This window comes from Scomber japonicus, chromosome 7, assembly GCF_027409825.1.
Source record: "Scomber japonicus isolate fScoJap1 chromosome 7, fScoJap1.pri, whole genome shotgun sequence".
NCBI classification, from domain to species: Eukaryota; Metazoa; Chordata; class Actinopteri; order Scombriformes; family Scombridae; genus Scomber; species Scomber japonicus.
In genome coordinates, this window is record NC_070584.1 from 2,152,077 (window position 1) to 2,165,361 (window position 13,285).

At 40.9% G+C, this 13,285-nt stretch overlaps 1 protein-coding gene across 4 annotated transcripts in view; it reads left to right on the plus strand.

Moving 5' to 3' along the window:
- eps15l1a (epidermal growth factor receptor pathway substrate 15-like 1a) overlaps window positions 1–13,285 on the plus strand; it is a 54,080-nt gene that overhangs the window by 12,163 nt on the left and 28,632 nt on the right. For all 4 annotated transcript variants that reach the window (XM_053322085.1, XM_053322082.1, XM_053322083.1 and 1 more), the window contains exons 11-14: window positions 136–292; window positions 2,158–2,220; window positions 3,711–3,796; window positions 6,635–6,707. In XM_053322085.1, the coding sequence (XP_053178060.1) occupies window positions 136–292; window positions 2,158–2,220; window positions 3,711–3,796; window positions 6,635–6,707 (379 nt within the window). The remainder of the gene's footprint in view (window positions 1–135; window positions 293–2,157; window positions 2,221–3,710; window positions 3,797–6,634; window positions 6,708–13,285) is intronic.

Sequence of the window (13,285 nt, forward strand, 5' to 3'; positions counted from 1 at the left end):
TTGTCCCTTCAAACGTCAGCCAGACTCTGCTTCCATCTCGATCCTAGAGCACCTAAAGCACAGTGTGCTCAGTTTAAGTGAGTTACTACAGTGTGTGTGTGTGTGTGTGTGTGTGTGTGTGTTGAATGTCTGCAGGGCTCTGGCAGACACCAGACAGATAGGTAAGCTGACCCGGGAGCAGTTCGCCCTTGCCATGCATCTCATCCAGCAAAAAGTCAGCAAGGGCATCGACCCCCCACAGGCCCTGACCACTGATATGATCCCCCCTTCTGAGAGAGGCACTCCTGTACCAGTAAGTCACTCACTCACACACACACACACACACACACACACACACACACACACACACACACACACACACACACACACACACACACACACAGAGTGCATGTTTACTAGACCTGAGTGTATCATATATCTGTACAGTATATGAATGTCACATATATAAACATATTTATCTTCTCTACAAATCACTGCTGGTAACTCTGGGTTTGTGTAGTCTTCAGTTACTCTCTTATCTTCCATAGAAATGTGAAGCCAACTGTTTCTATGTGGTCACTATCATTTTATGCCCATTAGCTGGTAAATGTGAGTAAGTATTGCCAGGGTTGGTGCCCAAGAGGAGATCAGGATTAGGTGTAGATGGAGGATCAGATGTCTCTTCTCCAGCAGCTGTAGGCTTCTGCAAATATTTCCTGAGTGCATCTGGACAGTTATAGAGTAGATATCAAGCTTATTATAGCACAAACATGGAGTTTCTCATAAGGCTGCTCGATTATGGAAAAAATCATAATCACAATTATTTGGGTCAAAATTTAAATCACGATTATTAGAAATGATTTTTTTTTTTCAACTTTAGAAACATGCTGTATTTATTGGACATTTCTTGTCCATTCAGCTTAATTACTGTTCTCTCCCAACAGCAGCCTTTTATCTGCTGCTTAACACAACACACAGCAGAAAATGAGCAGAGATATTAGAGCTGAGCGAGTTACCATGACGATAGTTCACACATCACATCCTGCTTTTAATAATAAGTCAGTAAACTCAGCATCATCTGACGCAGGCTGAAAACTCTGCACTTTTATTTACAGTTACAACATTTCACTGTGTGTTTCAGCACAGTGTTTTCTGTCAAACTAATGGAGCTGCGGAGGCTTCCAGTGGCTTCCGGTCTAAGCTTTTCAAAATAAAACCTTTGTTATTGAGCGCTATCTCATTATTATTAAAGATTGTTTCCCCCCGATCGTTTGGCCCCTAAATCGTAATTTACCATGAATCGGATGACATTTTTCAACCCAGTAATCCAGTAGAGACCTAATTTATGGATATTATATTTCATTACTATCACTACAGACATCATGCAATGCCAAGTAGCTAATGCCAGCTTACACATAGTTGGTGCAACCTAGTGCAGAAATGTATGTTTTTATGGATATAGTGTGTTAGCCATTATCACTGATATTGGTAAGTGAGACCTCAGCACAGATGGTCAGCTGCTGGCTTGTCATTCAGTCTCATATCCTTCAGCATTGTTATCTAGCATTAGCTTTATTGCTGCTAAACAAAACAGCACTTTAATGTTAACTAAAGAGAAAATATCTCTATATTGGGCGTCTTTTCCTCCTCCTCCTCTTTTCTCCATTGTCTTCCTTGTGCATCTGAAGGTTTTAACTTTTCCATTTATGAATTAAAGTGTGAATATCTGCCTCTTGACAACTGATCATATATTTGGGCTGTAATGTACATTAAACAGTATCCCACCCCTCACTTTCAATGCACACAGATGAAAAGATGTGAGGAACAGGGATTTCTTTTTTTATTTTCTTATTTGTTCATTTGTTATCTCAGAGAGGAAAAAGAAGAAGGGCACCCATGGGCTAATTTGGTTTCATTTATTTAATAGTTTTTCTTTGAAGTTGAGCAGCACCCATCAGACTAGGTGGGGCCCTTACGTGACTACTTATATGGTTTATTCTTTTACTTTATATCTTCACTGTCAAGCATGACATAAAACTAAGGGACAGCAAGGATAAAGAACAAGAACCTTGCTCAGTACTGCTGACTTTTAAGTTGACAATCATTCTGTTTTAAAAAGGGATGGAGTTTGAACTTATGATCATTGTCAGTAACTAAATGATCTGTTCATGGCTGCAGAGTATGTCAGGATACATGACTCCAGTGGGTTCAGAGATGGCTGCGCTGTCTGAGATGAGACGGGTGAGTCAATACTTTTCCTCCTTGTCTCTCCACCTCTCATCTCTTTCCTGCTCTTTGCTTAATCAAGGTGTAGACGTCTAAACATGCTGTGCTTTAGCTTCATCAGTTTCTCTATCTGCCAGATGTGCTTATCTGGAGGAAGACAACTTGAAAACCAACATAGACATGAAAAAAGCAACATTTGAGGAGAGGCAGATGAATGAAATGAAAGACATTTACTGCCCACTGTTGTTCTCTCTGATTCTAACTCTTTTTGCTGCTGATGTTTCTTCCTTTCATCTTCTCCTCCTCTCCCAGGCTATAATGTTCAAGTTGTGGGTAGGTAACATGGACCTACATTGGATTAAAAAAATGCTTTCAGTAGCTGGCTGTTCAGCCTGATTACTGGAAAGCATTGGCAAGATGTTTCTCTCCATTCCAATACAGTACAGTGACTTTGTTTCACCCTGCCAACTGTCTGCTGACCAAGAGAAGATTCAATATTCAAACAAGTACTTTTGATGGAGCAGCTGCAGTTTTAGGGTAGCAGTTGTATGTGACCCTGGCTTACAGGGCGCATCCTGTGTTCTTTCATTTAGTGTAACAGTCTTCCTGTTTAACAAAGGGCTGTTTTGTTAAACCTCCTGCATGACAACTTTTTTAAAGACTGTGTAAAGTGAATTCAGACATTTTCTTCTAAATATATTAAATATGTCATAAATGTATTTCTAAAAAAGGTGTAAAAAGCATTTCAACCATTTAGATTTGAGTTGTGGAGCTAGCATAAACCCGCCCCTGCTGCTGTAGAGGTATATACATTTAGCTCACACTACTACTACTACTACTACAGTCTACAGTTAGCCGCCGAGTTAGCTGCCAATCTAGCAGCTGAGGTAGCAGCAGAAAGCAGAAAGACGTAGCGTCCATGTTTCTGGTAGAGGTGGCGACTTTGATTGACAGGTGACACTTGGTAGGGGGCGGGGTTTCAGTGAACTTGGCGGTCACCCCCACAGTGTTTGGCAGCAGAGAAAGAGACTGAGTTTTATACAAGTTTGAAGCCTAATTTCATATATTTGGTGATTTTTTTAATCATTCAAATTTGGCAGGGTGGTTAACAACACACTTTTCTGTGGTATGTTAAACTCAGAACACATTTGTTCTTATTTTACACAGACTTTAAATTTTCTTGAAGGCGTGCTGAAAAATATTAATAATAATTAAAAAAAGCTTTTAGGAATCTTGAATCTTTACCTTCCTTGGCAGTTAGTCAGTGGTGGTGACACTCCCCACATGTTGGTGCCACCTGCTGATTCAAACCTCTGTGCTGCTCCTCTTATGACCGGTGGTTTCTCTCCTATCCTCTCTTTACCTCTTTCTCCTTCACATGGCTCATCATCCCACATTCTTCAACAACAAATGAAGTTTACTTTACCAATCAGTCCTTGTGTTGTGTTTTTTTTGTCTTTCTCCCCTTCCTTTCTCTGGGTCTGTCTGCCTGTCCCTCTCTACAGGACAGCTCTAGTTCGGTGGGTTCAGGGGAGTTCACTGGCATCAAGGAGTTGGATGACATCAGCCAGGAGATAGCCCAGTTGCAGAGGTAACAAACAATATTACTGATTGAACCCAGATAACATGAAAGCACCACAAGTGTGCACTGCTTTTAGTTTCACATCCGCTTCAAAGCTGCGTAGAATATGAATTGAAGATGAAATCAGTGTTATTTAAGCATCAATGCAAAAATGTTTACAGCTGTGTACAGGTGTAGTTCAATAACTTCTTTAGCTAATAACAATATATTATAACAGTAGCAACAGTTACAAATGTTTTTCATTAATAGGTATTAGGGCTGGGCCAAAAAAAAACGATTTTTATATTAATCGCAATTTTTTTCTGGCGATTTTTAAAAATCGATTCTCATACCAGAATCAATTTTTATTTATTTTTTATTTTTTTATTTTTTTCTTCTAAAGACCAGCTAAATGTAGCAGTTTAGTTTATTGTAAGATGTTGGCGGATGAGAATGTTTTTTGTGAGGGCAGGTGCACAGTTTTAAAAATAAATCTCACAAACTGATGTGATGTGTGTGTTGTTTTTTGTAAATATGACTTATGATGTATTATCAAGTGTTTGGTTCAACCTGTTCTTGTTTAAGGAAAGAAAATCACAATGATTGAAATATAAAATCGCAATACTTGGTAAAATCGAATCACAATACTTGTTTAATCAGAATCGCAATTTAAATCAAATCGGGACCCAAAAATCGTTAAAGAATCGAATCGGCACAAAAGCTTATCGGCCCAGCCCTAATAGGTATTCTTTGTACTTGTGAAGTTATCTGTCAAAAGCTCTTTACTGTTAATCAAATCTATCACTTCAACAGCTCACACACCTCCTGACCTCTGACATTAGTTCTTCCAGTAATCCAATTTCATCACCTGCATCCAGGCTTTCATCACTTCCTACAGTATACTGATAGTATATGAGTAATATGATCCTGGTTTGGTCTTTCTTCTGTATTTTAGAAGTACAGAATTCTGAACCAACCCCCCTGAAAAAAATCTAATCTGATTTCAAGCTGATCAAAATGTCATACTTATTCAACGAAACTGATTTCCCCACATTATTGATTGATAATGCAACATCCAAAATGATACGGCAATGTTTTTTTCTGGTGTTGCACGGTATAATACCTGTGAGCCCTTTTTTCAGTGCTTTCATATCATGCCAACTTGAGAATCTTATTAAAGATCAATACAAGCCCCCATGGATGTACTTCTATTGGGTTTCCTTCATGAATGAAATATGATGTGCAAGTCTTTACTACAGAAGATTACAATCTTCTGCCAGAGTGACACAAAGTACCATTGTGCCATTTTATTTATTTTTATTTAAACTCCTTTTTTAAATGTACCATTATTGTCTTTACACAAATACAAGGAGGAATTCCCTTGTATGTTACATCTCCAAAACCTTACCAAATACATAAATATTTCACACAACTCTACATGATAGTAGTCATTCAACCCCTCTGTAATCTAACATGAAAAAACCACCTATTGGTGTCAGCCTTTTTAATCATGAAGTCACACTTTTGCAAAACTACAAAATGATAAGACAACATTTAGAAATTTGATTTGAAATTGATTTCTGATAAGAATTTTTACATTTTGGCATACTCATCTAGACTGATTCATAATGGTGTTTTATGAAAAAGACAGATACATCTGATTGACAAGAGCCGTGACACTGTTAACACAGTAGTTGGTAAAGGTAATGTGTAATTATCAGTATTTACAGCTTGAACACGTGGTGTGAAAGTTAGAATGCACACACACTATTTCAGTAGACCAGCACTATACAACATGTACTAGGTCAACAAAATAAAGAGGCTCTTGTTATTAATAGTAGCATCATAGCTTTCATCTGTTTTCCCTTGTTAGTCTGTCATTTCTTAGTGTTTTGTGCTCTCATTGCAAAACACTGCTGCAGACTTTAAAACCTAAACATCTATTGTACTGAGCCATTGTGTCTGTCACATTCATACTATCAGAAGTTAGGTTGGAGAGCTTCTGACCAGTCAATTACAACATTAGTCAGAACTCTGGTTTTTGGTAAACAACATAAAGGGTGTAACAGTAGAGACTTATATTAAGCATAACCTTAGCTCTAAGCATCTCCTTACAGCAGTGAGTGAAGATTACAAGATAATGTAACTGCATTTATACATTTTTAACAGTTCCGTTTTAACAATAGATAATAAAATGCTCACTAAAGGAAACCAGAAACAGGCAGCTGTGAATGAGCTTCACTAGACATCTTGGCTTTGCCTCATTCAGCTACTTTCCTTCTTCACGCATCTGTCCATCACTCCACCCAGCCAACCATTCAACCATCCAAGCATCGTTTGATGTGTGTATTTTTATCAATTTTTTGTTTGTTCACCACTTATTCTCCATGCTGCGTCAGCACTCTTGCCTTTACCCAGTGGAATACTCTCAGGTAAACACACCAGATACTGAACGTCCATGGACTGGCACCACAGAAATCAAAGTGTTTACATTTTGAAATAAAATGCTAAAGATGTGTCTTCATGTTGACATTATTGAGTATTGTGTAGATCCATGGCAAAAAGTCAAGGTAGCATATCATATATCAGCTTAGTTAAAGTCTAAAGTCTATTAATGATACACTTACTATATATTACTGTGTGTTCAGTACTTAGAGAAAGACTATTTAAAGGATGAAATGATTTTTTTAATGATTTTATTTGACCTTCTTCATCATTTCTCCTGATAGCATTCCAGTCCACTGTCTTTATACTCTTACATGTTGATGTGTGCACACAGCAGGAGTTGAAGGTTATATGATTATTCTTTCTTTTAACATAATGATGCTTGTGTGTACCTTTGTGTGCATATGTTTGTGTGTGTGTCAGGGAGAAGTATACTTTGGAGCAGGACATCAGAGAGACAGAGGAGGCCATCAGACATAAAAGTGCAGAGGTGCAGGTGAGCACAGCTTTCACTCCATTTTCCTCACATATACTTTATCATACATTTAGTGTAGATGGATCCAGATTAGAGGTGTAATGGTACACACAATAGGTTGAAAATAACACAAACTTCCAACAATGGCTCAGAGGGCATAACTATTACTAAAACAGTTTAGTCAGAACCTGCTGACAGCTGTTTTATGCTGATTCATGGTCTAACTGTATATAAAGTAGTGTAAACTAGCTAACTGTATATAAAGTAGTGTAAACTAGCTAACTGTATATAAAGTAGTGCAAACTACCGTACCGTACCGTCCTCTTCCACTTATCCGGGGTCGGGTCGCGGGGGCAGCAGCCTAAGCAGGGAAGCCCAGACTTCCATCTCCCCAGACACTTCGTCCAGCTCTTCCCAGGGGATCCCGAGGCGTTCCCAGGCCAGCCGAGAGACATAGTCTCTCCAGCGTGTCCTGGGTCTTCCTCGGGGTCTCCTACCGGTGGGACGTGCCCTGAACACCTCACCAGGGAGGCGTCCGGGAGGCATCCTGATTAGATGCCCGAGCCACCTCATCTGGCTCCTCTCAACGCGGTGGAGCAGCGGGTCTACTCCGAGCTCCCTCCGGATAACTGAGCTTCTCATCCTATCTCTAAGGGAGAGCCCAGCCACCCGACAGAGGAAGCTCATTTAGGCCGCTTGTACCCGCCATCTTGTCCTTTCCCAAAGCTCATGACCATAGGTGAGGGTAGGAACGAAGATCGACTGGTAAATTGAGAGCTTCGCCTTTCGGCTCAGCTCTCTTTTCACCACGACGGATCTGTGCAGAGTCCGCATTACTGCAGACGCCGCACCGATCCACCTGTCGATCTCCATCCTTCCCTCACTCGTGAACAAGACCCCGAGGTACTTAAACTACTCCACTTGGGGCAGGATCTCAGCCCCGACCCGGAGAGTGCACTCCACCCTTTTCCGGTTGAGGACCATGGACTCGGATTTGGAGGTGCTGATTCTCATCCCGGCCGCTTCACACTTGGTTGCGAACCGATCCAGTGAGAGTTGGAGGTCACAGTCTGATGAAGCCAACAGGCAACAGCCGAGGGTCGGACCGCCAAGGTCCCCGCCTTCAGCTGCCGCCCAGCTCACATTGCACCCGACCCCTTTGGCCCCTCCCACTGGTGGTGGGTCTGTGGGAGCGGGGTCCCATGTCTCCTATTCGGGCTGTGCCAGGCGCTCGCCCCCGAGCCCCACCCCCAGGCCTGGCTCCGGGGGGGGGGGGGGGGGGCCTGGTGACCCGTGTCCGGACAAGGGACACGAAAATCCATTTGTCGTAATCATTATTAGGGTCTTCTGAGCTATCTTTTGTCTGGCCCCTCCCCCCGGACCTGTTTGCCATGGGAGATCCTACCTGGGGCATAAAATCCCCGACAACTGAGCTCCTGGGGTCATTGGGACACCCAAACCCCTCCACCACAATAAGGTAGTAGCTCAGGGAGGAACAACTAGTATAAACTAGCTAACTGTATATAAAGTAGTGTAAACTAGCTAACTGTATATAAGTAGTGTAAACTAGCTAACTGTATATTAAGTAGTGTAAACTAGCTAACTGTGTATAAAGTAGTGTAAACTAGCTAACTGTATATAAAGTAGTATAAACTAGCTAACTGTATATAAAGTAGTGTAAACTAGTTAACTGTATATAAAGTACTGTAAACTAGCTAACTGTATATAAAGTAGTGTAAACTAGCTAACTGTATATAAGTAGTGTAAACTAGCTAACTGTATATAAGTAGTGTAAACTAGCTAACTGTATATAAAGTAGTGTAAACTAGCTAACTGTATATAAGTAGTGTAAACTAGCTAACTGTATATAAAGTAGTGTAAACTAGCTAACTGTATATAAGTAGTGTAAACTAGCTAACTGTATATAAGTAGTGTAAACTAGCTAACTGTATATAAGTAGTGTAAACTAGCTAACTGTATATAAAGTAGTATAAACTAGCTAACTGTATATAAAGTAGTGTAAACTAGCTAACTGTATATAAAGTAGTGTAATCTAGCTAACTGTATATAAGTAGTGTAAACTAGCTTACTGTATATAAAGTAGTGTAAACTAGCTAACTGTATATAAAGTAGTGTAAACTAGCTCCACCTCCAGCAGCTACAACAGTAACATGCTGCTCTAACACTGATGCTTCACTATTAATAATCTAATGATGTCATATATAATATTACTGCAGTACTTTTACTGTAATACTGCATACTACATCACTCATAATACTGCAGTACTTTTACTGTAATACTGCATACTACATCACTCATAATACTGCTGTACTTTTACTGTAATACTGCATACTACATCACTCATAATACTGCAGTACTTTTACTGTAATACTGCATACTACATCACTCATAATAAAGGTTTCCGTTAGGGGCATTTAGATGTCTTCAGACCTGGGCTTTTATCGGACACAGCAATAAGTAGATCACTCACATCTATACACACACACTCACACATACACACACACACACACACACACACACACACACACACACACACTCACACACACACACTCTCTCTCTCTCGCTCTCTCGCTCTCTGTCTGTCTGTGTAGACATTTAGACTGAGCAACTGAAATTAAGTTTTGAGTCAAACAGGAGAGGAAGTTATTTCCAGTGAAACCTGTAGATATGTTTGTAGGTCATGCTCTTGTACTTTGTGTTTGATCTAGACCAGGGGTGGGCAAACTTTTTGAGTCGTGGGCCACAATGGGTTCTAAAATTTGACAGAGGGGCCGTGCCAGGAGCAGATGGATGTAGTGTTTGTGTGAAGTAATATAAATGACATGTAAAGGCCATTGCATAAAAGGTTTTGGCCTTTAATAGGTAGTAAAACATGGATATGCAAGGCTTTTTGAGAAAAAAAAATGCATTTATTAACGGCAGTAAAAAAATATTTCACAAAAAAAAACTACTATCATGCTATTCTCAAAATGCATTTTTTTCACAACACAGTAGAGAAACTCACATTCATTTTCAGTGGGAACAGTGTTGTTGGTCTCCCTTTTTTGCCAGTGCATCAAAGTCTGGAGTAAGTTTTGTTGTGGCAATTCTCACGATAGATCTGAGGTGTTGGTCCGTTAACTTAGATCTGTGACGGGCTTTGTTGATGTTCATGAGGCTGAATGTCTGCTCACACACGTAGGTCGAGCCAAACAATGCTAGCATCTTCTGTGCCGTCCTCCGCAGGTTTGGAAACTTGGCCTCATCAAGTGAAGCATAAAAGTCATTCAGTTTAAGAGAGTTGAACTTCTCCTTCAACACGGAGTCAGACTGAAGATCGATCAGTTCTAACTGCAGCTCCTGTGGTGCTGCTTCAGGATCTTGTGATAGGGGACAGGACACCAACTGAAGTGACTTTTCAATTTTTTCAAAATCAGAGAACCGACGGCAGAATTCTCTGTGTAGGTCATCCAGTGATTTGCTGTATTTCTTCGCGTTTCGGGGGGCCTCTTTCTGCATGGCTAATGTGGGGAAATGAGCGAAAGATTTGTTTGAAAGTTATCTGGAGAATAAGGTCAGCTTGGATTTGAAGGTTCTCACATTTGTGTACATGTCATGTACAAACTGATCTTTCCCCTGTCGCTTCACATTCAGTTCATTCATGTGTGAAAATATGTCCACAGCATACGCAAAGTCACAGAGCCAGTTATTGTCCCTCAGCTCAGGAAAGTCATCGGATTTCCCCATTAACTCCAAAAATGCGCTGATCTCCTCTTTCAGCTCCCACACTCGTTGAAACACTTTGCCCAAACTTAACCAGCGGACACGAGAGTAGTAAAGCAAGTCCTGGTGATCCGCATCGGTTTCCTCAAGGAACGTAATAAACTGACGATGCTGAAGTCCCCTCGCTCGTATGAAGTTAACAAGTTTTACAACTGGATTAACGACATGATTAAGCTGCAATACGGACTTACACAGAGACTCATGATGGATGATGCAGTGAAGGAAAATAACATCCTGTTCAGGGTTTTCCTCTTTCACTTTATCCTGGATTCTTTTCAGCAGCCCGACGTGTTTTCCAGTTAAATTTGGCGATCCATCCGTGGTGACGTTGGCAAGTTTACTCCAAGGTAGCTTCATTCTTTCGATGACAGCAGACACCCGGTCATACAAGTCCTCTCCCCGGGTTTGTCCTTTCAGGGACTCCATGGCCAAAAACTCCTCCGTTATCTCAAAACTGTCATTAATCCCTTGGATAAAAATAAGGAGCTGAGCAGTGTCTTTTATATCGTTACTTTCATCCAATGCCAGTGAATATGAATTAAAGGACTCAACCTTTTTGTTTAACTCGCTGGCTATGTCTTCATCAATCAGTTCCACGCGGCGAGTCACTGTCCTGTGTGATAAACTGACCTTTTCAAACTTGGCTTTGCTCTCCGGACACAAGAGCCCTGCTGTCTCTATCATGCATTCTTTCAAAAACTCGCCTTCGGAGAAAGGCTTGCTAGCCTTTGCTAGTTTGAATGCCAGCAAAAAACTTGCCTCGGTACTTGACTTTTGAATCGCAGTTTGTCGTTGAAAAAAGCTTTGCTGAGTCTGTAAATTAGCTGTCAACCTCTCAGCAGTAGCCGCCCGTTCTTGCGTTGACTGCTTGCTAGCATAGTTAGCATGCTTAGTAGCAAAGTGACGGCTGATATTGTACTCTTTGAATACTGCGACCGTTTCTTGGCATATCAGACAAACAGCTATTGATCGGACTTCAGTGAAAAAAATATTTTGTTGTCCACTCTTTATTAAACACTCGGCACTCACTGTCCACTTTTCTTTTCTTTGGACCACTCATTTTTATGGAAGGGTTCAAAGAGCAAAGCTGAGACCAAGAGAGTAAATACACCCAAAAAAAGGCCAATGTACATGGGGTGTGCCATCTACTGGGGAAATGCAGGCATTGCAGGGAAAATGCCAAATAAATAAGGTTTAATAATATAATTTAAATATGATTTAGACAGGTTCGGTGGGCCGGATTAAGAAAGCCCAACGGGCCGTATATGGCCCGCGGGCCGTAGTTTGCCCATGCCTGATCTAGACTGTGACAGCAATGTCAGTGAAATAGCTGACAAACTGCACAGATATCTAAAAACATAATAATACAGTCAATAAACTTGAACTAGAAACAGAAAACTGAGACACCTTTTGAATGAATCAGGATGACTGCACAGCACAAATGAGCCAGCTGCACCAGAGACATTATAATAAGAGGAGACATATCACTCCCATTGAAATGCATAGGGAAACTACGTAACGTCAAGATGGCCGGTGTTTGCACATGTCCCGCCTCTTCTGGTGCCGTTGCTCCAATCATTTTGCTGGTCCAACGCGGTCACGTTTTTGCGACACTTGGAAGTCATTTTCAACAGCGACATTTTAAAACACATGATCAGCAGTTTATACTACTTTGTGTACATATATTTTGTAATGCTTTATCCAAAATTGTGGCATGATCTGGGAAAGTTGACTGTGAGCGTAAGATGACGTCTTGCTGTCAGTGCCTGCCGTAAATGAAGACTGTCATGAAGTATTGCACATGCGCAGTCCAAGATGCCTGTAAGGAAAAAGGCTTTTAAAACGTTAATTTGATACCAAACCATCAAACCCTTTCAGCGATTATAGTTTGATTTTCATCGTGATTTCAAAACATATGTTTTTTATGTCCCTTAGACCTCGGAAAATGGAGATACAGCTCTCTCCCTATTCATTTAGATAGCCGGTTGGTCTTCCTATGGCCAAATAGCTGCCCGGAGGCGTGGCCAATTTTGCCGCCGAGTGAGATGACTTGCCTTAGAAGGACTTTGGCTGCACACACACACACACACAGTCGTTGCCATGGTAGTTAACGACTGTGCAGCATGAGGACAGAGCATGCACAGACAGTATAGAGATTTGAATGGGAGAGGAACAAGGTGCACATGTGGGTCCGCAGCTCAAGAAGTATAAAACATAGCCAGACCAAATTACACACATCTATAGATGAGACTTGTGGCTACATTTTGACGTTTGAATGGAGTATGTAGCTGAAAGTATGCAGGAATAATGTATATATTTTGAAATGCCTGAAAAATTGTCAAAAATCATACATTTAAAAGGCAAAATGTGCACTTCCTGTTGGATTTAGGTCAGGGGTGTCAGCACGTGATTTGTGGGTCTTGATGAGACAAACAATTGAGTTTTCGTTTGATCTTTCTATGACATTCCTATCAGGCGTAGTGGCTGTTTTAGTGTTTCTAGGTGGCACTAGAGAGCACATTTTGGCACTTTTGGGATTAATCTTTCCATTTTATCAAATCAATGGCCAGGCCTCATGTGTCTGTCCTGGAGCAAGTTTAGGTGGTCAAATTTAGGGTCAAAGTGGCATTAGACTCTCCTCCCATTCATTGTCTATGGGAGCGTTTTGGCGAGGGTTTTTGGGCACTTGACCTTTGAGGGCTTCTAAAATCCAAACCAGACGAGTAATGACAAAGTTGCTCCGAACTTTTGTGCAGCAGGGTGTGCTAAGTCAGCTATTAAAGTTTGAAGCCGCCACGATGAACGCCCTCGGACAA